Source organism: Theobroma cacao, chromosome 9, assembly GCF_000208745.1.
Source record: "Theobroma cacao cultivar B97-61/B2 chromosome 9, Criollo_cocoa_genome_V2, whole genome shotgun sequence".
In the NCBI taxonomy this organism is placed as follows: Eukaryota; Viridiplantae; Streptophyta; class Magnoliopsida; order Malvales; family Malvaceae; genus Theobroma; species Theobroma cacao.
The window spans coordinates 3,648,719-3,673,166 of NC_030858.1; the positions used below are offsets into that span (position 1 = coordinate 3,648,719).

At 35.8% G+C, this 24,448-nt stretch overlaps 3 protein-coding genes, 1 non-coding gene and 1 pseudogene across 6 annotated transcripts; 3 read left to right on the plus strand and 2 right to left on the minus strand.

The window, feature by feature from the left end:
• LOC18588223 lies at positions 5,204 to 6,591 on the plus strand (annotated as a pseudogene).
• Positions 6,797 to 11,036, minus strand: LOC18588224 (sucrose synthase). 3 transcript variants are annotated; one of them, XM_018128023.1, is made up of 14 exons: positions 10,953 to 11,036; positions 10,518 to 10,606; positions 10,299 to 10,416; positions 10,023 to 10,174; positions 9,750 to 9,942; positions 9,318 to 9,653; positions 9,122 to 9,217; positions 8,846 to 9,019; positions 8,603 to 8,719; positions 8,343 to 8,509; positions 8,024 to 8,248; positions 7,376 to 7,939; positions 7,150 to 7,288; positions 6,797 to 7,049 (listed from the first exon to the last, which is right to left on the minus strand). In XM_018128023.1, exons 2-14 carry the CDS (start codon positions 10,595 to 10,597, stop codon positions 7,020 to 7,022), a joined length of 2,391 nt encoding a protein of 796 aa, XP_017983512.1. In that variant the 5' UTR covers positions 10,598 to 10,606; positions 10,953 to 11,036; the 3' UTR covers positions 6,797 to 7,019. The 3 variants fall into 3 exon arrangements, with proteins under 3 accessions (XP_017983512.1, XP_017983513.1, XP_017983511.1); XM_018128024.1 differs by lacking the exon at positions 10,953 to 11,036 and adding an exon at positions 10,907 to 10,925; XM_018128022.1 differs by lacking the exon at positions 10,953 to 11,036 and having other exon boundaries at positions 10,518 to 10,672.
• LOC18588225 (auxin-responsive protein SAUR41) lies at positions 14,192 to 16,365 on the minus strand. Its single transcript, XM_007012490.2, has 3 exons — positions 15,915 to 16,365; positions 14,603 to 15,133; positions 14,192 to 14,470 (listed from the first exon to the last, which is right to left on the minus strand). Exons 2-3 carry the CDS (start codon positions 15,065 to 15,067, stop codon positions 14,456 to 14,458), a joined length of 480 nt encoding a protein of 159 aa, XP_007012552.1. The 5' UTR covers positions 15,068 to 15,133; positions 15,915 to 16,365; the 3' UTR covers positions 14,192 to 14,455.
• On the plus strand, positions 17,325 to 17,397 carry TRNAA-UGC. The gene has a single exon. It is a non-coding gene; the product is annotated as a tRNA-Ala (tRNA).
• LOC18588227 (adrenodoxin-like protein 2, mitochondrial) lies at positions 17,475 to 21,050 on the plus strand. Its single transcript, XM_007012492.2, has 8 exons — positions 17,475 to 17,739; positions 17,978 to 18,058; positions 18,205 to 18,272; positions 19,124 to 19,239; positions 19,925 to 20,031; positions 20,354 to 20,403; positions 20,514 to 20,596; positions 20,680 to 21,050. The coding sequence occupies exons 2-8, from the start codon at positions 18,001 to 18,003 to the stop codon at positions 20,792 to 20,794; spliced, it is 597 nt and encodes a 198-aa protein (XP_007012554.2). The 5' UTR covers positions 17,475 to 17,739; positions 17,978 to 18,000; the 3' UTR covers positions 20,795 to 21,050.

A 24,448-nucleotide genomic window follows, 5' to 3' on the forward strand; every position in this document is an offset into this window, starting at 1 on the left:
GGCCATTGGAAAAAAAAAAAAAAAACCAGAGACGGCAAAGGGCCTTGCTAAACTAAAAGTAAGCAACCAATTACTTGAGTCCTGTTTAAGGGGTAGTCTAGGTAAGAAAGCCTGTTTAAAGATCTTAAAAGTTGAAGGTAAATAGTAGAACTAATATTTTACTGTTGGGCAGAGAGATTAGGGAACAACCTCAATCATCTGCTCCAATAAGAGTACTCTTGTCATCAGGGAACAAAATCGCTAATCCCCTTGATGGTTTGGTTAATTTCGTCTTCACATGTTATTTTATTCAATTTAGAGTATTGATCAAGTAACTTGCTGGCATTCCCCAACCTTGCCGGGAAATTGCCCCGAATAAGCAAATCAAAGCCCTGTATTGTGTCTTTTTCATAGCAAAAAAATGCACCAGCAAGGCAGCTGCAAAAAGAGTGTCTAGATTCCGAGACAACAAAGCCGGAGCCAGGAAGTCGACAGTCTTGTGGGATGACCAACAAGGCAAACAAGACTCCTTTATGTTTTTTAAAAGAAAAAGCTGATTACTCAATCAAATTCACTTATATTATATTCATAAATTTATATTAAGAAATGTATGGTTCAAATTGCTCATAATTGGGTTGTTAAAGATGCTTCTTTTTTATTTTATTATGAGATATAGCCACACGCTCTCCTAGCTTTGTTGCTTTTTGTTGGTTAGACACAAAGATGATGAAGATTTTGATAAGTGGAAGACACGAAATTTTGTACAGTACACGCATTAGCATCTGTAACGCGTTTGCCACGCTGCCATGGCCACCCTCAAAGCTGGTGCTTTACTTTTCACACTCGATTATACGTACCTTCCAAGCTTGTCAGCACCCTGGCACGTACCACCCATTGAATTTTGCTTCCAACACTCCCTAATTAGCAGCGACTTAATTTTCTAAGATCCCTTATGATTAAGAAATTGAAGATATACATCTTAAATTAAATTCAATCTAATGATTGGAATCTATAAGAAAAATGGGCGGTGCCATGACCTTTTCTCTTGATTAAAGTTGAGATTACTTATAAAGAATTAATGTTTACGGTTCTCTGATAATTTAGATAAATTATTAAGTCAAATTATGTACACAGTCTTTAGTCATCCGCTCATAAGCATTTGGGAAAAATGAACATTTAAGAGTCAGTCCAATAATCCTTATCACGAATAAAGTCGATGACAGCTAATCTTACTGATGATGGTTTTGACATTATTTTTTAGTATAATCCTTCCCATGACCACCTTCCCTTAATTGTGTGCAAAAAACATTCTTCTGCTTATACAACAGTATATACTTGACCCTTTTTCTTTTATTGCTTTTATTATGTAATTAATTTGGGGCAACTCCTTTTCTTTCATTCTGTCTTTTTTTCTTTTTCCTTTTACCGTGCCTGAGATGAAGAACTAATCAATCCCCTTTAATTATGTTGTATATTTGTATTTGTTCTAGTTATATGTTGGTGATAAATTTTTTTTTTTTGGTTAATGTTGAAAGTTTTAACTTCTAATTTTCACAACCCTTTGGACTTCCTAATAAGTATATAAAAGATCTTATAATATTTTTAAGGTTATTTGAATGTCATATTAATTCATACATGATTGACATATAGTGCATATATTAATATATATTATGCACATAAAATTGTAATTAAATATAGACTTTTTTATTTTTAAAAAAGAAAAATTCATTTAATTTAACTAAACAAAAATAAGTGATTCTATATCACTTCACTCCACATTGACTTGAATTTAATTAATTTATTTTGTACACATAATATTTTTTAAAAATTTCTAAATTATTTTAAAAATTCAAATAATTTATTTTTTTATTTCATTCATTAAAGCTCTTATATTTTTATTTTAGATCAAATATATCCTTATAATTAACGGTTGACTAATTTTTATTTAATCAAAATACCACTTATCATTTCATTCTCACTTGAAACTGAAGTGTATGACAAAAAAGTCACATGATCATATAATTACATTATATTATCATCCATTATAATATGTCAGCATATCACATCAACGTAAATGTCAAGTGATATTTTGATTAATAACAAATAATTAACTATTAATTATAAAGACTTATTTAATTAAAAATAAAATATAAAAATTTAATTAGATATAATAAAAAATAAAATTTATTTGAATTTTTAAATAATTCAAAATTTTTTATGTATTATACTTTTTTTATATTTTTTTTCTTATACATAGAGTGTATTTCTTTGTTTTTGCACAATTAATTGAAATGGGATTATAAGATGACCATATATTTTCCTTAATCCATAGGAGGAGGAGTTTGTCATTTTAAATTTTAAATGAAAAGAAAAGGTAATTGAACAGGGCTAATTAAATCTATGATCTGGAAAGCTTAGCAGATTACAATTGTAAGCCGCGAAAAGGAAGGGAAAGAAAAGAGTTTTGTTCATAAAGCATGGGTAAATGAGCTGTCTGGTGCTAATTAGACATAACAAAAAGACGAAATTAACCTTGCAGTAGTTTATAAGGGGTCACCTGTCAGCACAGAAGAAGACAAAGCTGGCTAGCTACCTTCCATAAAGAGACGGCCGCTTTTTGCGGCTTTTTTAGGGGAAGATGCCGCCAAATCATCTTACGCTCCAACCCTCCGTCCTTTTGTGTAATAACAGCTGCAATGTAGGGTATATTTGTCTTTTCAACATCTACCACTCGGTCAGCCACAAGTCAGTCAGTCGGTCAGAAGGCAGCTTTAGTATTAGACTACTAGTAGTAGTCAGTAGTAGTAGGAACTATAGGGAGAAATAGAAAGAACGAAATGGAGAGACCAGCCCACGTGGGAGCTGGTCGTGGAAATCGGATTTGGGGTGATCATAGGCCCATGTTACTCAAGGAATTTTTGTCCCCAATTTTGCATAATAATGCTTTTAGAAGATTGGATTTTCGCGTGATTCCCTTTTCCCCCACACATACACACACACATGCAGAGGAGAGAGCCAAGGAATAAATACATTTTTTTTCTCAATTATGATATGCAAATAGATATGATTGTTTCATCTGGTTTGGTGCACAAATCTTATTTCTGATCTTTTCTCCAAACATTATATGTACATTGCACCTTCACTAAGATTACTTTTGCATATCAGATGCTGTAACATTTGTCTAATATGATGCCATCATTGTCATTTTGACTTCCACATAATTCTTGGATATCCATCTCTTTTTGCTTTCTCAAGTGTATATGAGTGCTAGTGAAGAATCTATCTGTGTCAATGTTTTATTTTTATTATTAAAATACCGAAAAAATATATTTAATATAAACCTACTAATCCATGTTAATTACTAAAAGCATACTAATAGTAAAAAAGTGAGTTGATGATGATCCAAAAGGCAGTGGACTCTAGGAGTTGAATGATCTCTGATGTTCTTTGAGCCATTTTATATTAGTTTTTGTCATTAAGACGCACCTTGTCTAACGGTTCTAAGCCATATAGGCATGGTAACCCTTGTTCATGAACCTGGTCGGTTGCTATTTAAATAAACGTACTGAAGATATATATTGACAGATAGGAGTACCCATGTTTTATGTATGAGAACAATCAAGACAAAAAACAAAGCCCAAGAGGAGAGAAGAGAGAGCTGCACATGAATGGAAACCAAATGATAGTGCAGGAATGGGATAAGGGACTGATGTCTACGGTCTACTGCATACATATTTACGAGCCCATGAGGGGGCCCTAACCAACTGCCACGAAAAGGACAAATCACTGAGAAGAAAATAATAAAAAAAAAGCTTCAGCCATATCGATGAGTCTCCATGCCTTCTTTGCAGTCAAAAACACTCAAAATATAGCTAAGAAGCCCTGAACATATCCACGCGTATATCTATATCTCTGGCTGACATGGAACAACTTGCCTTGATAATGTAAAAGAGCCATGCGGTGCAGATACAAGAACTCATGAGTTGGATACCATTTTGCACGTTAAAGTGAAGGCATGGACGTATGAGACGTATCAGAAATTTGTACGGCTATCGTTTGGTTAATTTATATGCATTGAATCAGGTAACTCCCAGTCTTTGTTTTCAGGCATGATCTGAGTCATAAAATATGTTAAAAGGAAATGCTTCTTGTTTGGATCCTTTTCTTTCATCTACAAAAAATTCCTATCATTTTCATGGGTGGCTCAAGAAATAAATTTGTTTGGGGCTAAAATCTTTGCGTTCGAGCATAGGTCTCTTTCAAGAAACGTTGTATATTTGCATTCAACAGTATCCTTGTAGCCACTAGAATCCAAAAGTTCAAAACCAATTAAACGACATGACATGTGAATTGTGATGTCTCAGGTCTAAAACGCCCACGTTCCCACCACCCAAAACTATGGGTTCTATTCATCCTCTCGATAAAAAAAGAAGCAGAAACAAACTAAAAAGGAGTTGAGCTTTTGTCAAATTGCTCTTGAGCAGTGGGTTTCAGTTAAGATAAAGGTCAAAAGAAAAAAAAAGCAAGCAGCCATGCATGTGGAATGAGGAAAAGAGGACCACCTTGACGTGGATGATGATAATGAACATCTTGAATGCTGATCTAGCATTGAATGTAGGAGTAGAGTAGGGAAAAACTAGCGGAGATGATAACCAAAATACATAAGGCATGTGCTCTCTTACCTTCTATGTCGGAATTTCAGTATGTAAAACGATGAGAAAATGGGGAGAAAATGGGGAGAGGCTATTAATTACCCTAACTCTAAGTTCTATTCTAAGTATCATATATATAGTAATTGATTGCTTGTCCAGTTTTCACTTTGAGTCTCATTTGATGGATCGCTTTGTCCAAAGTTCGACATTAAATTTTGTACATTAATGTGTTTGATAAAAGAAAAATGTTGATAGTGAGAGAGTTTTCTTTCAATTCAATAATTGAGTTATACATATGGAAATTACTACTACTACTACTACTACTTTTTATTATTGTTCTTATCAAATGTATGGTATCGTTGCTTTGAAATTAGGTAGAGTTATCGATGCTAAAGAGTTATAAGAGTCCACATATCGGGCTGCTTAAAATGGAAAGTTTTGAATTACTTCTTCTGGGATGAACAAAGGGTACTATATGATCCTTGGGAGAAACTTCAAGGGAAGTATGGAGAACTATGAGGAGGGGGCTTGCTTAAAAGTTTGAAAATGCTTTCAGTTGCGTGGAGTTGTTAAGTTAGATAATAGCAAAGTTGTTTTAAGTTTTGGCAGCTTGTTGGGTACATTGTCGTTTTACTTTCTGCAGATGAGACCGAATCAGAGCTACTGTCGGATGATTCGATCCCATCTGGTGGGCTCTTGCTACTAGTGGGGCTTGGATGTAGAGTCTATGAAATTGCTTTGAGTCGGATCTCGGGAGCGCTCGAAAATGGCTCTGATCTGAAAGCTAAAAAGTGGTCCAAAAACTACCAAATGTGCCTTAGAAACCTTATAAAATGGACCTCTGTCATCAGGCACTGAAGCCCATTGACCGACCGAATTGAAGATTTTAGGTAAAGCACAGAAGTAGCCTCCGATTGTATACTATTACATTATTTCTTTGGGTTGCTTGCTTTATGAAGATGGGTTTACAACGAAAGTTGAAATTGAATTCAGAAACTCTCTAAGGCCCATCTCCTTCTTGCTTAGCGAAGAAAACAAGGCCATTTCTTTCTTGCATCCTAAACATTGTCTAGGATGATATGTATTGCAAATCCCTGTGTGACTATAAGGGCATGCATTTCTTCAAAGACTGCTACATTGAAGGCACTGTTGATTTCATCTTTGGAAATGGCAAATCCCTTTATTTGGTAACTACCCCCCTTCTTCCTTTCTAAAGGCCATATATACCGAAAATCATTTTGTTCCTGCACCAGAGTAATTCTTGCAAGGATGTATGTGTGCGTTTTTTGATGCAGAACACCACAATTCAATCTGTTGCAAGGCATCTGGGGGTGATCACAGCAAAAGGCAGGGAAGATGTAGGCAGCGATAGTGGATTTACATTCCTTTACTGCAAAATAACCCGTGCAGGCAACAGTACCACTTACCTTGGCCGTCCATGGAAGCTAAGGCCTAGGGTCATCTTTACTTTCACATACATGGGCACCATCATCAACAGCGAAGGCTGGTCCACTGAAGGGCACCCTGAGCGCAACCACAACCAGTGTGCATCTGGAGCTCACATATTATTCTCGTACTGTTAAAATTAATGGTTTTGATCATAAAATTAACGTGGGATTACTTTAGTCATTTGCAGGACTGTATATTATGGAGAATACAAGTGTGTATGGGGCGGAGGCTACTTCCTCTGTTCGAGTTGGATATGCAAAAATTCTGAGTGAGAATGAGGCGAAGCCCTTCTTAAGCATAACTTATATCCACTGAAGCAATTGGCTTCTCCCACCTCCCAAGGTGTGAAAACTTTACTAAACACAAGGACCAATGTTCTGCAAATATATTTGTCTATCTGTTGGTGCTGAGAAGGAAGGTGATTAGATGTTTATCAGTTTGTAAGATAATCAAAGTGAGTGTTATAAGAAGAGAACTCTTATGTAATAAAATTGTGTATGTTACAGAAGTAAATGAGACATATGATTAGTCTTATTCATGATCTAATTCTAGTATTGTATTATAATTTTAATTAATAATTTGTATAATTATCTTGTTAGTAAGAAATTATAATGTTATAAATATTCTTTTTACTTGAGATTCGGATGCGTCTGCAGTGAGTACAAATCCTGCTTGCAAATGCAAAATTATCACCAAAGGTAAAAGAAGAAACGATATGATTAAGAGAAATTAATATAAACCATACTTTATTGCAATCCTTGGGACCAAACCGAGGTTCAAAACATTCCCAGGGATAATAAGGGAGTAAATTAAAGGTGGGACAAATCCCGAGTTCAAAACAATTACGAGATAAAAACGAAACGAAGGAAATATCAAATTTCAATAGCCATTCCAAAACTTCATTTGGTCCAGCCTTGTGCCTCCTCATCGCCTTTTTCTTTACTCAACAGCTAGAGGAACAGTCATAACCTGAAAATTACATAAGAATAAGATTACTCAACAGAAACGTTCTTATTCAGTTGAACAAATCCTTACCGAGAGGTTCAAACATATGGACATGAATATTTACCCGCTTGTTATACATCAATGCATGCAACATTTCAATGTAACGCTTGCGCCCACGTTGCTCGAGGTTACAAACATGTTTCGAAAAACCATAGACTCCAGTCAGAGTCAATAGCTTCTCAGAGTAAATCTGCCATGTATACCTACAAAGGAAAACATACGAGTAATGGGTGCTTTCATAAGAAAAATATATATCACAATGAGTTAAAAAATAGAGGCTTTCTGCTTACTTCTCCTGGATGCGCTTCAAGCCTCCCTGAGAGATCTTATCCCAATAAGATGGATCTGCCTTGCACTTTTCAAAGAAATGGACGAGGGTCTCAGCAGCCAGATCGCCATTATAAGGATCGATGTTGAAGCCGGATTTTCCGTGAACGATAATCTCAGCAGGGCCTCCATAGCAAGTTGCAAATGTTGGTAGGCCACAGGTCATGGCCTCAACGACAGTCAAGCCAAAAGCCTCATACAGAGCAGGCTGAACAAATGCTCCCTTGGTGTCACAAATGTGACGATAGAGTTCACCGTTTCTCACTCTGTTCATCTGGGAAGAAATCCATCTGAACTGGCCATTCAACTTGTATTTTTCAATTAGTTCATACATCCTCTTCATTTCGGCCTTCTCTTCCAAATCCTTGGATTCCTTTCTCCTATCTCCACCAACTACTACCAAGTTAACCAACTCACGCAGCCGGCTGTTCTTGGCATAGAACTCTACAAGTCCAGTTAAGTTCTTTACTCGATCCAACCTTGCCATGGTAAACAGAATTGGCTTATTGCGATCTTTCAGTATACATCTGCAAAATAGCATTTAAGTAATTATTAACATAGTCATATCATTTAGTGAAAGTTAAATGGTGTAAAACAGGATAGAAACTCACAGGTGCTCTGCATTCTCAACAGGGCTGTAAAGAAGCTCTTCAATCTCTGGGTGGAACTTCTTCAACCGCCGTTTCTCTTCTGTGTAAGGGAAGTATATGCTCATATCAGCACCAGGGGAGACAATGTTGAACTTAGGATCAAACACATCAATCCCATCAACAACACGGTAGAGCCCAGGAAGAGTGAAGGCAATGTGACTCTCGTATTGGCCTAGTGTGTCTTTGCTGAAATCATGGGAATGGCAACATTGTTAGGCTCTCCAATAAGTAGCAGCATTACACAAGGCAATCATATATAGAAAACTTGAAGATATATTACCTTCCAGCAATCTCTTGGAAAGTGCTGGTGATGATAAAATCAGTGTGGTTCATAGCAATAAGGTCAGCAGTAAACTGACAGGAGAAGTGATACTTATCCTCAAGCTTTCTCCAGTTGATGTCTGAATCTGGGTACTTCGTCTTCTCCAGAGCATGAGCAATGGTGCACTGCATAAAACAGCCAAGTTAAGTTTTTAGACTGAAAGAGAAAGATCCAAGTACAGCAAAAGGACATAGTCAATTAATTAGCTTTTAACAAACCTGTGTAACATCAAACTTATGTGCCAATAAAGAGGCAACGATATTTCCATCACTGTAATTCCCAATAATCAGATCTGGCTTGCCCTGAAACTCTTTGGATATTTCAAGTGCAACATCCTGAAAACAAAGAGAAACTTACTTGTAAAAAAAAAACCCAAATAGTAGTAATACATATAATAGAAAAGTTAACTTATGGAAGAAAAATGGACACGAGAAGATGGATGTTCAGAGCATATGGTTCACCTCAGTGTAAGTCTCCAGGTAGGGCCAGACTTCAAATCTTGAGATCCATCTACGTACAATTCCCTGCTCTGTTCTGAACGGAACTCGAAGAATATCAGAATACTTGGTTCCATACACTTTCTCAAGACGCTGACCACAAGTTGTTCCCACAGCATCCGGGAGGAGTCGAGTAATCTGGTCCAAAAAACAGTCAAATTAAGCATCAAACATCGCGTTAAAATTATTTCTGATAAAGAAAGGAGTCAAAACAAACTGATACAACATAAGAATACTCACGATAAGGATGCGTGGGGTAATGTTAAGTCCTTGCTGCTTGAAACGGTGGAGCATCTCTTCCTCCAAGGCACGGACTTGATCCAAGATGTAAACAACCTATGAGTAAATGTTATTTGATTAAAATTAGAACAACTTTAATTGCCTCATCTACTTCTTAAATCAGGAAAATTAAAAGTTTAGGGTTGCAAAAACTGACCTGGCCACCTGTGTCAGGGTACCCCAAAACATTGTCTTGGGCAAAGTATCCATGAGGAGTCATGATCACAACATTGAAGACCAATGGGATTCTTCCAAGGAAAGTTTCAAGAGTGACGGGATCAGGTGCCTGCAGGAGATCCAGAAGAAGATGGACCATCTCTAGAACATGCTCAGCGGTATCACCCCATCCCCTCTCCAAACCAATCTCCTGGAACTTTTTCTCAAAAGCAGAGTATGGGGTATCAGATGGTAGAGGAGTTAGATACTCCTCTGCCTTCCTCAGAGCATGTTGGAGGGAATTCACACCTTGAATTCTGTCATTCAGAAGCATACCCTGTGGCATGAAAATTGTGCAATTTATCACAAAGAATCTATTAGCTTCAACAGAAGGGAACTTAAAAAGAGGGTATGTATATTTAGCATGGCTTACCTTTCCCTTCTGGCAATGAATCTGGAGAAATTCAAGCAGTAAGTTCAAGTTTTCCTCGTCTTGGAACAGTTTGGCAGAAAGGTGGCGATTGAGGAAATCCATGCCGTTCCCAATGGACTTAGAAAGCGATGGGCGAGGAATAGAATTATTGAACGCGCCGAAGTCCAATTCCAGCGTAAACTGGCCATTGGAGCTGAATCCCATCATTGAACATCGTTTAGATATAAACTCGGTATAACGTGAAGAATAAGAAAATCAGGAGCTGTAAACTACCTTCCATCAACGATTTCCTCCTTCAACCGCAGATACTCAGCAACTTGCATTTCCTCTACGAAGAGCTTCTGGACATCAATAGCTATGTACTCCCAAACACCAGGAGCTGGACGAATGGCAAGGGCAACCAATGGAGACGACACTACAGCTTCCTGTACAACAATATTAGATAACCGAGACGTATTTGTCCAATATTCTCGTCAAACATCTTAGTCAAGAATCCAACAAACATAACCAAGACAACTTTGGAAAAAAAAAAAGGTGATTTAATCCCACCTGTGTAGTCCTGAGGACATCGACAATTATCCCATCAAGTGCTTGCTGTCCATCCTTCTTATCAAGAATTGATAGCAGCTTTTGGGATTTATGAATGCCCCGCCCAAGGCTTTCAATCCTGCATGATTTGTACAACAATAAAGTCAAACTAATGAACAACTAATAGTAGTTTTTATCATACTGAAACAGAAAGATCAGGGAAGCAGATGTTTCATATACCTTGACAAGATAGCCTTTGCCTGCTCAGGATGAGTAGCCAGAGATTCACCCAAATGTTCACAAACGCTTCCTGAAGCCATTGTTTTCTCCTGAATTGGCAGGGGAAGGAATATACTAAGAATTAGGCTATGGATAAAGTCAGGACATGCAACATATATATGATGAGACGATGGAATAGATCAATATAAAAGGGCAAGTTGTAGCAGTAGGACCCAAAAAGTTAGACGCAACCAAATGCAGATACCTAATTACAGCATTAAATTAGAGAATTAAAAGCAAATGGATGGAAGCTAGATCAAAAACAAAGAGCAAACACGTAGTTAAGAATTTTGAGGCTCTTAGAAGATTCAAATAATAATAATAATAAAGCAAAGAAGTTTGCAAAATACTCAAAGAAATGACTTGTTAATTACAAAAGGAGAGAACCAAAAGTACCTAATTGGAGGGTGAAGAACTACCTAAAGCCAAAAAAAACCTCTGAAAGACAAAAGATGAGTAACAGAGAAGAAGATAGATTATTGGGAGGAGTGAGGTCCAAGGTAGCGACAATGCATTGAATATATAGAGAGTGACTAGAGAACTAAAAATGGCAACCCCCTAAATGCTCAGAACTAACTCTACCAACATATGGACATAAAATCATAACTTAAATGAAAGAAATAACATATTTTCTGTCCAAGAAATTACCATAAAAATAAGCACAGACGTAGAAAAATCAGGTAAAGAAAGTGAGGAAGAAACTTAATGAGCAAGTTCATATGTTGTACCCAAAAGATTAGACTGTATTATTAACTTACTACAATTGGAGCGAACAAAAAAACATAACCCTTTGGCTTCTGTTGACAGTAATCTTAAAACTGGGCGTTAGGCAGAAGTGGGCTTACTTTTTTGGTCTCAATTCAACCAGGGATCAGTCTGTCTTAGAGTTTGAGGTTTTTTACGTTCAATTCCACTGGCCAATGTTTTTTCTTTTTGTTTTCCCCTTATTTGATCAAGAGGCCTATTTTTGGGAAGAGGGCTACCTAGCTTGGTTCAAACTTGGTTTGGTCTTGGTTACATTAAACCAGATCTTATTGGCTATGAAGCTGTAATAATTTCACAACCACCTTTTTACTTGCTTTTTTTTTAAGAAACCAAGGTCATAGATTTCAATTTATATGTTCCGCTAAAGCTATTAAATATATAAAATAATTATTAATAATTGAATGTAAAAATGTGTTAAGATTAATGCAAAAGGTACGGGTACTGTCCCTGACTCCTTGAGGGAAAATTTGGAGTTGTCACTCAGTTCTTATATACCAGAACCAAGCATCAATCTTTAAGGTTACCAAGTCTCGTCTTTGACGCAAAAAGTTGATTGAGTGATTTAACCACCAGAGTTTGAAAAGAATCAAAGTTTTTCAATTTTGATTCGGATAGCCAAGACTCTACTATTTCCTTTTGAATCAATTTGGTTAGGTTCTCATTAATTAAATGGCACGTCTCACTTCTACTTAAAATATCACGCAATCATGAAAAACTATATGTCCTATGCCGTGACACATGCATCTATAAAGAAAAAAAATACAAGTAGACTAATAATCTTAAAGTGATTTATTGACCATTAAATGATGCAAACAACATTCAACTATTTAAAATAAAATATAATATAATATAAAAATTACAACAAGGAAATTAACTATGCATCGGGAAAAAATATTATCATACATATCTTATAATATTACAAAAATGACCTTATATATTAGACGTTACGTGGCATGCTTCATTGTGAAAATCTATAACACATAAAAAATGATCAAAGTTGTTTTCAAGTTTGGTCACGTTGTACCTCTTTTAGATGACACGTAACGGATTGTGGAAGGGAACTGACTTAGCAAGAGTAGTTAAGAACTTGATGAATAGAGATACTTGTATGAATATAAAAAAAAGATTTGGTAATTGGTAAATATTTGAAAGAGCATTTAAATGTAAAAAGATTTGAAAAATGACTTGAACGTGAACACAAAAGAAGGTAGGAAGTTCTTTAAATTTTTCAATCTTAAAAATCAAGACAATGTTGATAATTTCTTTCAATAAGTGCGTATGGTGGGAAAAAAACTTTTAGCACAGTTACATTTGATAACATTCATGATTTCCTCTTCAAACACATCAGCAACTAGTGTCTTATTCATAGCCTCGTTAACTAAGCCAGGAACAAGTCTTGAACAAATCCCCAATCTCTGTCACTGTTAAAAGGAAAATAAATCTTTGTAAAATGCCTCAAGTTTTTCAATAATGCTTCACTCTAGAGTTAAGACTGTTAAGATTTTTCAATGGAAGATTCCGTTTATAGTGATTGCTTCTTTCCTTTTTTTTTTACTTTTGCCTTTTTCTATAGGAATGAGAAGATTGTGGAAGATGGGCGAGGAAACGGGGAAGAGAGGGAGATAGAGAGTTACAATGTGATATGATGAGATGCGGAATAAGCCCATGGGAGAGAGAGATTTGGACAAGCCCACATCATATGAAGCCACAAGCTAGAGTGGACTTCACAACTTTGTTTATAGACATTTTGAAAGTTCTCTCAATACCCAACGTCAGAACCACTCTTACAAATCAATAAACTTTTCTCTTCCTCCTTTTTTAAAAAATAATATTTATAAAGAGAATCATAGTCCACATATAATTAATCCATTATTTTGTTTTGAATTTGGTAAAAATAGTCGCTTCAATAGAAAATATTTTTATAAATTATTATTTTGATTAATATTAACTAATGACATTCAATTGAATTTTTTTTTATTCGAAAGAAAAGAAATCCGAATTTAGTATTTGTTCTTTGAACAGAAAAATTATTCACTAATCACTGAAGTAAATGCTTTATAGACATTACAAAGATCGCTACGCTCATGCTGAATACTATTAATTCCCCCAGTGAAACATAGAAGTGCATATGGTTAGAGAGTTTAGCCCTTAGAAAATAATCATGTGAATACATGTAATAAATTCTTGTACTGCTACTATCCAACATCTTGGTGAATAAAGGAATTGAAATATGAAAACATCTTTGATCGCGCATTGGTGTCGTAATCTTGTGGATCATGTGCAATTTTAAGAAAGAGAGCTGCAAAACTAGGCAATAGTCTTTCATGGCTTCATTATCAAAAATAAAATAAATAATCTCCATAGCTTCTAGTACCAGATTCATAATGGGGCAGAACGGGGACAGCTCAATTATAAGATTTGGTTTGATGCTACACTATCAAAGGCGCACATGACACTTCAATAATAAACAATCACTTGCACCCGTACAAAACTAATACTATTCTCCCACCTTCACCTTAGTAGCATGTGCATAAACAAGGAAAACAAGTTCTAACGTCATATTGTCCACCCAAAGGTTCCTAATATTAAATTTAGCCTTACAACATTATGCTCAAAATACAGTTTATCTCATCCGGCATTAGAGACAAGACTTGGAACCGATGCATGAAGGCGGTAAGCCTGGTAACCACCTGTTTCTTGTGAATTTAACAAGTTTTTTGGCTCAACTAAGCAATGGGAGATAAATAAGTGAACTGGGTGCAGCAGACTACGGGATAAATCTATAGAAGCATACCCATCTCGCTCGATAACTCTTAATTCGAGATGGAATTCCTAGAACTCTAATTTGGGACCAATTTTATGTTGCATGGTTTTCTGAACAATAGAAGTATTTCATTATCAATCAAACATTAGATGCCACTCACATTTCAATAAGGGCAGAGAGACATTGCCCTCCCCTCATCACATTCATTGCATACACCTGAAAATTTTCTAACTAAAAGTTCCCTATTGTTTGTCAATTAAAAAGGAGAAAAGAAATGAGAAAAAAAAAATCTGCATATAAAAGAGACCTTGCTTTAACCCCAAAGTTCTTGGCCACAATAAAGATCAGCACAATTAGTCTCTCCCAATATTTATTGAATCTCCAGCTGCAAAATCATGTAGAAACTTCATATTAGGGAAAAGTTTGAGAAGATGGAAGATGAGCAATGAACTTGTTCCATAAGCATGAGAGATAGGCATACAAAGGTAAATGCTTTTAGCTAAAAACAAAAAAAGACCTGTTCAGAATCTGAGCTATCAATAGGGTGACCCTTATGATTGTTCTCTATGCACTTCAATAGATACTTGAAGGTCTCAATCTCACAAGGGAGAGTAAGCCCGCCATTGTGATTATACCCAAATTCCTCCTCAGCTTTTTCCAGCAAAATCTTGAAGACAGGATGGCTGAGATAGCTCGTAGGGATGATAAACCTCCGAAGCTCTGGCCCAACATAAACTGCCAAATATCCCTTTGGAACATCAGGCGGTGGTTCAGGACTGTGGCAGCTTTCCTCATCAGAATCACAACACATAACATTTGTTAGCCTTTTGTTAACTGGTCCTGAGACACCCCCCTGATTTTCTTCCAACTGGGGGGCATTTGGCCTTGAGCCTAGTGTGACAGTTTGCCACTTTTGAAGGATTTCCTTTAGTCTAACAATCTGCCGGATTCCGGTCAACTTGCTTCCACCTTGGTCATCCATCCTTAAATCTTCACCACAATGGTGAAAAGAAACCCAGGATTGAATTTGCAGGGTTTGGATCTTCCACTACATGTGCAAACACAAATTTCCACGATTAAAGCAAATGAATCAACACCTTTAAAAGAAATTGGATAAAGTCATGCATAAGGGGCACGCAAAATTCAACATAATTATTGTTTCCTTCACCTAGACCAAACTAACAGATTGCCATACTCATAATATGACAATTAAGCTAACAATCACATACTTATCATCACTATATTAACATTGGCCTGCTAGGAATGATTATGCTTTTACACCCTCTCTTTCAGAAACTGATGCAATTGACACAATTAAATAACCTTTTAGCAAATACAAATCAAGCTAATTGACTTAAGAATAGCCCAAAACAAAATAAGAATTGTTAGCTTTTAAGCTTATCTGAGGTGTAGTCAGATAACAAAATTTTATATACAGGCTTCAATTTTAACACTCTAGATCTGCAAAATTAAAGCTAGCCTAATTTTCAATAATTCAAGCTTGATGGCCATCTAGCAATGAAAAATCCCACTCATATTAACCTTTTTTCCAATTACTAAAATGTTTAAATCTACCCCAGAAAAGTCCAATCCAAAATTCTGCTATTTCGGACCAACCACTCATTGAAACCTTAAACCATGTAAGAGAAAAAAAACCATTATCAACAATGAAACATCAAGACAAAACAGTCTCTTTCACATAAATTCTCCTCTTCCAACCCAGCTTTCATTACTCGCAAAACCATACAAGAAAAAAGAGCAAAAAAAAAAAAAAATCTTTCAGCAAAACAGAACATGCAAAAAGATTACAAAATAAAAAAGCTTATTACCTGAGTATGGGGGCAGGCGTTAGCAGAGAGCCCCAAGAAGAAAAGCCATTGCAAAGGAGGAAAGGGAAAGAGGCTTTGGAGGAAACTTGGGAATGGCAAAGCAAAGCTCTCCAAACGAAAGAAATTGAAAGAGGGGAAAAAAAATGATTCCAAAAAAAGGAAAACCAAGAGGATCCCCGAAAAGACGAAATCTATGTTAGAGAAATCCAAGTTGGTGGTGTCTATGTTTTTTTTTTTTTTTTTTCCGGATTTTTCAATTGTTATGACTACGAATTCGTCGTGTCATTAATTGTCGCAGCAAAATTTTCTTTGGGTAAAGCGGCTGTGTCGGAGGATGGAGTTTTCACCCTTTTTTTCTGTTATACTTTTTCTTCTCAGAGTCACTCTGTGCCCTCTATTTATATCTCCGCTGCTCAAACCTCGTCGATGGTTTTTGGATTTTGGCTGGCTGGCTGGCTGGCTCCAAAACCAAATTACTTATTATTATCTTTAATTAATAAAAATCAAGAAAGAAAAAGAGATGGATTTTGTTTTTGCTTAATTGTGTGGACTGTGGAGTGGGGGAGAGATCTGAAAAGAAAAGAAAAGAAAAGAAAAGAAGAGACGCAGTTATTATTAGCTCCACTTTTGATGACGTGTCACCATAACTACACCAACTTTGCTTTCATTTGGTGGCCTTTTTAGCTTTGGGTGCACCTGCTTCACTCAATCTCAGTAGGACCTCAAGAGGAATTAGCATTTTACGTTGAAATTTATTGATTTCAACTCTGAATTTTGTTAATTAAGTGGAAAATAGAAGAAGGGGGGGTTCGCTTGCATGCGTTGTCTAACAAATTTGTGTAGTTGTGATTAGAACTCTCACATGGGCCGTGGCATAAGAGAAATCATATGCCACAATCACAAACAACTGGATTGGGTTTATCAAGCATTTTTGTTTAAAAAAAAAAGATTTCTCTTTCAACTGTCATAATTCATTAATAGAAAAAATAGTCAACATGGGAAGTCAAATTTCTTTTCTTAACTTAGACAAGGACGACTCCATAATCTTAAAAAACTTAAAACTAAATATTTAAATTAGGCATTTTTTATGTTTTACATTAGCTATTTACATGTCGGTTAAAGAATATTTGTTACTTCTCAAAAAAAAGAATATCTGTTAATAGATCAAAAATTTTGGTATAAAAAGCCTTTATTACCAACAATCTTCAAAGTTGATAGTTTCCCTTGGGAGAGGGCAAGGCAATGGCTTAGTAGTACTGTTAAGTGGGGCTGGCTGTTTTGACCCAAAAAAGTGGCAAATGCCCATGCCTATCAAAGTTGGTCAGACGCTCACGGGCATTTTAGGTTTGGGCCTTTGACAAATTTTTTATTCAAAAAGAACAGTATACTGATTGTTGGACTTTCCAACATGGGGATGTAGCTCAAATGGTAGAGCGCTCGCTTTGCATGCGAGAGGCACGGGGTTCGATCCCCCGCATCTCCAGTGTCTGTCTCTCCCTCAATTTTTTTTATACACCGTAACAAAGTTGTGATTGACGGGACGGCGGCGTTTTCAATTTTGCCTCTCGACAGTGTGTTTGGACTCGAACTCTCTCCCAAGTCCCCTTCACTTTCTTCCTCAAAACGCTTGTCTCTCTCTGCGGCGCATATTATTCAAAAGTCGCTTTTTAGGACTCAAAATTCATCTAACCTCACGCCAACTGCCTTCGTCGGCGGCGACCCTTTTGTTTCAAACACTTCAAGTCGGAGCTCCCGTCTTAATATCTAACAGAACTGATTGGACCCGACCCGTTACCAATCTCCTCCGTTCATCGCGTTACATAAGGTATATACTTTTATTATTATTATTGCAAAGCTTGTCACTTGCTCACTTTATATTGTCGTTATTTCACATTCTGAAGATTAAATATTTGTCTAAATCAGTAAGCAGCAGCTTAGCTGAATACCCAGTTGAACTTTATTTATTAATTCGCTTTTGGAGCAAGCCCTTTTGGAATTTGATATGTTTGTTAAAGAATTGTAGTTTAAGTTCTAAGGCATATCTTCTTTTCCCCTTTAAACAGGGGTTGTTTTTCTACATCAAATTATGCTAGTTTCTAGGCTTTCTAGACTTGGATTTCGTGCTGCCAAAGAGCTATCACACGGTATGCATCTATTTTCAATTTTGGGTTAATTTCCTATGTTTTGCTTTGTATGAAATAATATATTTTGCAGATTCTTAATAATGCATGATTTGTATGATATGATCTTTATTTACTAACTTGACTTCAAATTGCATTCTTTTTGACAGGCGGATATACGTACATATCTAGAACAAGATATAAACAAAGGCCTTGCGGGCGATACCAGCGCTCCCTGGTTAGTGATGTTTATTTTGGTATATTTCATTTTCTATCTCTTTTGAGTCACTGAGAGAAAGCAGCCTAAGGCATGGGCGGTGGTTAACCCTCACATTTGGCTGTTCTTGGCAGTGTTCTATGTTAATCTAGTGCTTATGATATGCATTACTCTGTATGGAATGGTGGAGTTTAATTGAATGCAACTGGAAAAGATAGCAGTTTATGGAGAAGTTTTAGTTGTGATAAGGAAAGATATTAGTCTCTTTATCAGCAGTTAGCTATGTTACCCAATAGTGAATAACTCTTATGCCTTTATTAGGTGAAACATCTAGACTAGTCAATGAGCTACTAACATGATTAATCCTTTCCCTGCTTTTTATTAGGGTGATTCTGCTGTGGACAGTCTTGAAAGGAATGACCTCTTATCATATCTACAGAAAGAACATAGTGTTGCAGTAGTTTTGTTTACTTAGGGAATGGAATAATTTGATAAATGTTACTTATACTGACAATTTTGGGATCGGTAGAGGTATAGGAAAGATGACTAAAACTTGGATGAAGGTTATGTGAGAAAATATGATAAGCACACAGGCAAACATTTGATGAGATCTGAATAGTAATAAGTTGGAGGTAACAATAGTTGCCAGAATAATTAGAAAACAACTTTAGATAAATTGAGGTTGGTATTGGTATAAACATTGATGAATGATATACGTATCGACTATAGTTGATATTACACTAGACAGAATTGAAGAAACAGATTTCAGTTTTTACTATTTATCCAAAACAGAAAAAATGGTTATGTTTTCAGCTAATTATAAATCTATTTTCCCATGATCTTTTTCTCTTTTTTTCAATTTTTTTGGACAGCTTGAATTACTGCCAGAAACTAGAGCCTTTCAAGGTGCCATATTTCAACAGCATCATGATTTTTCTACATCAGCTTCCAACAGTGCTTCTGAGGGAGGGGATGAACAGAAAGAAACGTGAGTTCTTTAAATAAAATTGTAACAGCATGGTGTTAATGACTGTTAGATGAAGTTGCGCATCATTTACTTAGTTCTAATCTTCTTGCATTGGTGAATTATTTAGATTATCAAATCCTCAACTCTCTTTTTTTTTTTTGCTTTTAGTACACAGACACACACAAAAATATGAAAGAAGCAATACACAAACCTAATTTTGATTTAGAACTTCTTGGAGAGATGATGATGCATACTTCAATGGCAGTTAAAGTTATTCTAAACTGATTCTCCTAGGAAAAGCATTTCTTTGGCAAGACTCGATATTGTTTTCACATATTTTAACATGCTTCAAGCAAGCTTGAATATTGGTGGTCAATTACTGTCTCAGCTGAGCTATGCATAGGGTAGCATCCACCGCACCAGCACGTTTTAACAGAAGGACATGTATCTGTGTATGCATCTGCCTTTAATTAGTTGTGGATTTTGTGGGTGTGGTTTTCTGGTCTACTGTCCATCTCTGCACAGTGTGCTCACACTTTTAATAGGTGGGAGATGCAGATTGCAATTTATGGCATTCAATGACTTTGAAAAGCATGGATTTTACATGCCCCAGCACTGTTCTTTAAACACATAATGGCTTTATACGTATAAATTAAAATTGACTTTTGTTGTCATTTTGATCACACTATATTGTCTTCTTTGGCAGGATATCTGTCACATTTGTTTCAAAGGATGGAGAAGAAATGCATATTCAGGTGCCTATTGGAATGTCTATGCTGGAAGCAGCCCATGAAAATGATATAGAACTAGAAGGCAAGGATCATGATTCATTGTTCATCCAATAATTGTGTAGTGCTCCTTGGATCCAAAATCTTCTTGGGCTAATTCATTTACTCAAAGTTCTTTTATAATGATATATCTGTCTTAAACACATTCTACTCACACGAAGGATGCTTTAGCAATTAACATAGAACATAATGTGATTTAAGAACCTCCTTCTTGGTTTTTTTTTTTTTTTTGTGATTCAAATGCAGTTAACATGTTTTGGTAGCACAAACAGCTGGGTTAATTACTGGGGTCAATTAATTTATAGTTCATTGCTGAAATTTAATGTCTGCTTGTACTGTTGTTTCAGGAGCATGTGAGGGTTCACTTGCTTGTTCAACATGCCATGTCATAGTGATGGTATGCTAATAGCATTATATGTTATAAAAAATGCTGTTCACTGGTTTATGGTAATTCCAAATATTCTTTTAACCGAATTATTAGGGACTAAGTATTGACCCTTTTGCTAGGACATGGAGCAGTATAATAAATTAGAAGATCCAACTGATGAGGAGAATGATATGTTGGACCTGGCATTTGGGCTTACAGAAACGTGAGTCCCTACATTATATATCTGCTAGACAAATTTTTGTGAATTTTAATCTAAATGGATTGCCATATTCTTGAACTTTTCAGGTCTCGACTGGGTTGTCAAATAATTGCCAGGCCTGAACTCGATGGAATTCGTTTAGCAATCCCTGCTGCCACTCGAAACTTTGCTGTTGATGGGTATGTTCCAAAACCACACTAGAACGATACAACACTGAACCCTGTTTCATTGAGCGAAGAGGATCCAGTCATCCAGTTTTGTAGCTTCTGTATTGTGTTGGATCGACGAGCAACTATTATCCTCAAGTGATTTTTTTGTATTAGTTATTACTTAATAAATTCCCAATAATCCCTTTTGTGAAGTTGATTCTATAGATCAAATAATATTAAGGTTCCATTGACCACACTTTGTTCTACATTTATATGAATACAGACCAGGAAACTCGAGATTAATGTCAGTCTGACAGGTTCTATGCAACTATAACGATGTGGTGGCAGCTGATAAATTATAATTGAAGTATGGTTAATCTTCTCAAAATCATGACTGATGTATTAAAGTTCATGAGTTCAATCCGGTGTCCTAGTTTCTGCCTTAAACTGATGTTCTGGTTGGTAGTGCTCCGGGACAATAGGCCTCTAGAAGTTTTATGTCTGTGGTATGAGATAAATGCTAGCTAATTCTATATTGCTTAATTGTCTGGCAAGTTTAGATTGAAACATAGAAACAAATGGGTTGGGTGTTGATAAACAAATGGAGCACTGAGAGTCAGTGCATGCACCTCTCAGGCAATTTTACTTCACGATGAAGAATATGATGAAAAAGAGCGTGAGAGAAAGGCATGTCTTATGGTAAATGTTGGGCAGATTTTGCGTTGCTGTCGTTTGATAGCCTGCATGGATACTTTGTCGGGCCCCCCAGATGTATCACTATCTAAATCCAATTTGATGGACTGCAACTTGTTTGACATATTCCCTTTCGATTTCTAGTTTGATTGGTAGGTTCCACCTAAATGGGCCGATTGCTCTTTAAGAAATCTCACCTTTGTTAATTACTATCAGTTGGTACGAAGGAGTACATACAAAGGGGTTAGTAAAATTGTTACCTAAAAACTTGAAACCTTATGCTTCACGACGGCATTATTTCTTTGCAGAAAATTTTACATTATAAAATGTTTCTACTCTATTGACTGTTGAGCATCTCAGAATTAGCATTGGAATTTGTTGCGCAAAGATCATCCTATCCGCAAACTGGCTAATGTGAATTGGGAACTGAGTTGTTGCACTGCCATTTGCTATTTGACTCTTTCTTTGTATTTATTGGTGGCATCAGGAGGCTCTCATCATTTAGATTTCGATGTTGTCATTCCTTTGTTTTGTTTGCTGCCTCCAAGGAATAGACCATTGAATGATAATTGCGTCACTGAATTTAACAAATAGAATCTGCTGAGCTTCCCCAAGACACAAGTAAAGCCTGTTTGCCCTTTTTTTTTTTTTCTTTTTTGTGACTTTGTCAATATATTCAAGAATTTGATTGAATAGTAAATGCATAATACCTATTCGAATCTCCTTGTCTAAATTTAAAAAAAAAATTTGTGACGAATTGAAACGAAAAGCTACAGTCTATTTAAGGAAATTAAAAAAATGAGAAAAGATAAAGCAATGTTCCAGCTCATCCATCCATTAGTACAGTAGTATTATTAATTTGCCAGCTGCTTAATTTTCTTTTGCTACAGCTTCATTGGTTTTTTTAACAGAATTGTGTACAAAAGTCAAAGCGAGTTGGTTGAGTTTTGCCTTTCAATAATGGAATCGCCACGCTCTTTCTCCATGGGAAACGACAAAGTGCCCGTCCGCTGTGGCTTTCAGATCACGCAGGAGTTTAGAGCCTGGAAAGAGGAAAGCTATCGGAAGGCGGGAGGGGAGAGAAAAAAAAAAGTTGGTAAATAGAAACTAGAAAGAACCACAAACTACAGGAAAGGATACCAAAACCCAACCAATTTGCTATTATTTTCAATTTTCTTTTTGTAACAACACCAATTGTCAAATGTTGAAACCCAATCACCAGAAAATAAATGTTAAAACAAGGCATTCACTGCACTTACGAAAAGGATACTTATTGACTTATGAGTTGAATAATTAAAGAAAGCAAGGGAATAAGTCATTTAATAATTTATTACCTTTTGCCAAGGTCTGTGAATATGCATAACTGAAAAAGGAACGTCAAATGATTGCATAAAACTATTTTTTCTGTAATTTTCAATTTAAAGAGACTTGTATTATAACAGTGACTGCAGTGGTAACATTTATATATGATGCAGATGCTGAACCCCTGTTAAACCCATCATAAAACTATCACTACTTAGGCTAATTCAATTTAAATGTTTTCCTAGTCTAGAACTGAGACGCGTGAATTTTACATCTCAACTACTGTATGATAAAGCAAACTGCATGAAGCTATTTGTACTAGATGCACCTTTGATCTACATGTCAAGTTTTTGTACTTTTGTTTTTCCCCTTAGAGAGTACATATTTTTTCTAACTTATTATTTAAGCAAGCCGTACAGGGACGTGGGCAACATCCAATTTCGCTTTCACTTTAACTTCCAAATTCATAATATTTTTCTTTTTTGGCATATGGAATTATGGATGTTATGAAAACACGTTCTGGGGTAAAAGAGGTCAATACCCGTAAGACAGATTAACATAGGAAATATTTTACTGTAAAACATGTAGTATTACTGAGATATATCAAGCAGCTAGCAGGAGAATCAAAGGGTTTGAACAAAGAGGTCAGATTCTGTTAGATAGGTATGAAAATACTATATCATTGATATGACTACTCAACTTCGAGTGCAAATGCAACAAGCCATAGCTTGAACACGCATTGAATGCAACAACCATTAATTCAAAAAAAAAAAAAAAGGATTGCAAAATGCACACGAATTATTGAGGCTGCAGTGAAGGCAAAGTCGGTGAAATGAATTGTGGGTGCAGCAAAAGAACTCAAGCATGGAACTTTTTTTTTTTCAACTGTCAAAGTTGTAAAGTACACAATTATAGATAAAAAGAGGGCTATACTTCCAATTGTACTGCAAATGTTTGCAGGCCTTCTAGAAGGGCTTACGATCATACAGTTCTTTCTTACCTTCCAATAAGCTTATTTCCAACCTTCTTTTTTTTTTTTTATTTAAAAGATTTTGACAAATCTTATTATTTCCTACCAAAACTCCATGTCATGTCAAAATCCATACTATTAAATAGTCTGCATTTGCCAATTTTTTAATAGACACCCTTGGAATAAAATAAAGAAACCAAAATATTGTTTATGCAGTGTTATATATAGGCAGATTAGAATGTAAATTAATTTTAGTTTTTATTTGAAGAAGAGATATGGTTATCTTTTCAATAATGTTTTTTGTGACCCAATATGCAAATATAAGTTATGGAAAAGTCAGAAAACCTATATGTTAGGGAAATGTATGTTTCAGGAGATGATAACGTTACCTTTACCAACATGCTTTAAATTAGCAGTTCTAGCTAGTATAGTACTAGTAAAGATAGAACTCAATATTTGGTAACATTATCTACTATTGGAGTGTCGAAAGAAGAAGGAATTAAGGAAAGAGAGCAGACATTCGACATCGGCCTTTACACAGAGATGTTGAGCAGAATTCTATCTACTTTTCCTTTTAATTTCTAGTGTGTGTTAGACAAATTAAAGAAACGTTTCCAATGGCGAATAATGGAAGCATGGGTGAAGAGGAAGCTAATTAAGGCAGTGGCGTGTTCTGGCCATTGTTTTGACGCTTGTAGCCATAAAACTCTTAATTTAATGTTCAACAATGGAGAAAGAGAA